General features: G+C 74.8%; 1 protein-coding gene across 1 annotated transcript; it reads right to left on the bottom strand.

Moving 5' to 3' along the window:
* Positions 1-249: 249 nt before the first annotated feature.
* Positions 250-1792, bottom strand: DMRTA2 (DMRT like family A2). The gene is given in 2 exon segments (XM_032192704.1): positions 250-1127; positions 1264-1792. Coding segments are annotated over 2 exon segments (1407 nt in total).
* Between the last annotated feature and the right edge of the window lie 450 nt (positions 1793-2242).

Here is a 2242-nt window from a genome sequence, read left to right as displayed (position 1 = left end):
TGTGTGTGTGCGCGGTACGTGTGCACGTACCCACCCCGCAGCACACCCAGGGTATATCCATGCTTATGGCCATAAGCAACAAAGAGCGACTCGTGCCTCCCCAACCCAAGCGCACCTTCTGGCCCTCTGAAGGCACCCAGCTCTGCCCAGCTCCCTGCCCACCCCCAAGTGCCACCGAGGGCGGTGGCAGCAACCGCACCCGAGCCCCCTGGCCATGCTGGCACCCCCCACCCCGCCGCCGAGGCCGCGCTATTGCTTCTCGGGGGTGTTGTTGACCATGGGCCCGTAGAGGCCGCCGGAGTAGACCTGCTCCTTGTGCACGGCGGAGCGGTCTCGCATGAGGTCGCTGAAGGCGTAGTCCACGGGCGGCCGAAAGCCGAGCGTGGGCATGAGCCCGGCCGTCGAGTAAGGGGTCATGAAGGCCAGTCCCCGGCTGTGCGCCGAGTAGGCGAGGCGCAGCGGGTTGAGTCCCAGGTGGGTGCCCAGCGGGTAGGCGCTGGCCTCGGCCCCGAAGTGCGTGGCGTTGGGCTGCAGCGGGGAGAAGGCCGAGCGGCTGCCCAGCGTGCCGATGGCGGGGGCCATGGCTCCGGCTATCAAGGGCCGGTGGTGGTGGGCGGCGGCGGCCGGGGCGGGCGGGAGGCCCTGCAGGGCACCATCCCGAGCCCAGCCCTCCTCGGGGCCCTTGTCCGGGCCGCGGTTGTTGAGGATCTGCTCGATGGCCTGCACCACGTCGCCGCCGCAGCCCTGCAGCACCAGCTCCAGCACGCTGCGCTTGTGCGCCGGGAAGACGCGCGTCAGGATGTCGATGGGAGTCCGCTGCCGGCCGCCGGCCGAGGGCGACGGGTCCTGCTCGTCCTTGTCCGCCTCCGAGCCCGAGTCCGAGCCCAGCGGGCTGATGGAGCCCGGGCTCTCCTCGCCCTCCTTCGGGCCCTTGGAGACGGGCGAGCTGAGGAAGGACTCGCCGTCCCCGTTCTCCGAGCCCGAGCCGTGGCGAGCCTCCGGGGAGGAGGTGCCGGGCGCGGCCTCGCCGTCGGGGGACAGGGGCTTCCCGGCCGCCTGCTGCGGGGTCACGGCGCGGCTCGGCAGCAGCGTCTTGGGGAACAGCTCGAACTTCTGCACCTTGGCGTCTGCGGGGCGCGGGGGGGAGAAGGGAGAGAGCCGTCAGCGCGGCCGCCAGCCCCACACGGACACACAGACACAGACGGACACACAGACACACACAGCCACGCACCCCCCGTCGGTCGGTCCGTCCATCCGCCCCACACCCCCACCTTCAGCCCCATCCCCTCGCAGCCTCACCTGAGGCGCCGGCGCCTCCCTCGCCGCCGGCCCCGGCGCAGACGGAGCCGAAGACCTCGTACGCGGGCCGGGGCGGGATGATGCCGTTGGCGGCCGCCAGGGCCAGCCCCTCGGCGGTGCCGTAGAGCAGCTGCAGCTCGCGGGCCTCGTTCTCCTCCTGCGCCTGCTGGCGGCGCAGCGCCACCTGCGCGGCCATGACGCGCTGCCGCTCGGCGATCAGGGTGCACTTGGCGCACATGCAGTCCTTCCAGCGGCAGTACCGCTTGTGGCCCTTCAGCGCCGACACCACGCCGTGGTTGCGGCACCGGGCGCACTTGGGCGTCCGCGGGTACTTCTCGGCCGCCCGCAGCAGCAGCGGCGGAGCCCGCAGCAGGCTCCCGGCCACGCTCACCGGCAGCGTCGCCGCCGCGGCCGCCGCCGCCGCCGCCACCGAGCTGGGGGGCACCGGGGGGGCCGCGGCGGGCACGCTGGGCAGCTCCGAGCGCAGCTCCATGCCGCCGGCCGCAGGGAAGGGGCGAGCCCGACGGCGGCCCCCGAGGGGCCGGGGCACCCGCGGAGCGCCCCCGGGGCTCTAGGCGCGGGCACGGGGCGCGGACGGGGGCCCGGGGGGCGGCATGCGAGCCCCCCCCGCCTCTCGCCGCGGCTCCCGGAGCCCCTCCGCGCCCTCCCGCCCCCCTCCTTTCCTTTCTTTTCCTTCCTTCTTCCTTCCTTCCTCGCTCCCCGCTGCGCCCCCGGGCTCTGGGCGCGCAGCTCAGGCCGCCCCCGCCGCCCCGCTGCCCGGGCGCACCTGGCGGGGCAGCGCCGAGTCCATGGCGCCGGGCTCGCCGCCGAGCTGTGCCGCCCCCCGGGGCCGGCGAGCCCCGGTGCCGCCGGGCTCGGCTCCCCGCTCCCCCCTTGCGCTGTTATCACCGGTCAGCGGCGTCCCTCCACGGAGCAATCCGGC

Source organism: Aythya fuligula, chromosome 8, assembly GCF_009819795.1.
Source record: "Aythya fuligula isolate bAytFul2 chromosome 8, bAytFul2.pri, whole genome shotgun sequence".
Taxonomy (NCBI): domain Eukaryota; kingdom Metazoa; phylum Chordata; class Aves; order Anseriformes; family Anatidae; genus Aythya; species Aythya fuligula.
Note: the sequence above shows the minus strand (reverse complement) of the source record. Positions and strands in the feature narration are given on the sequence as shown.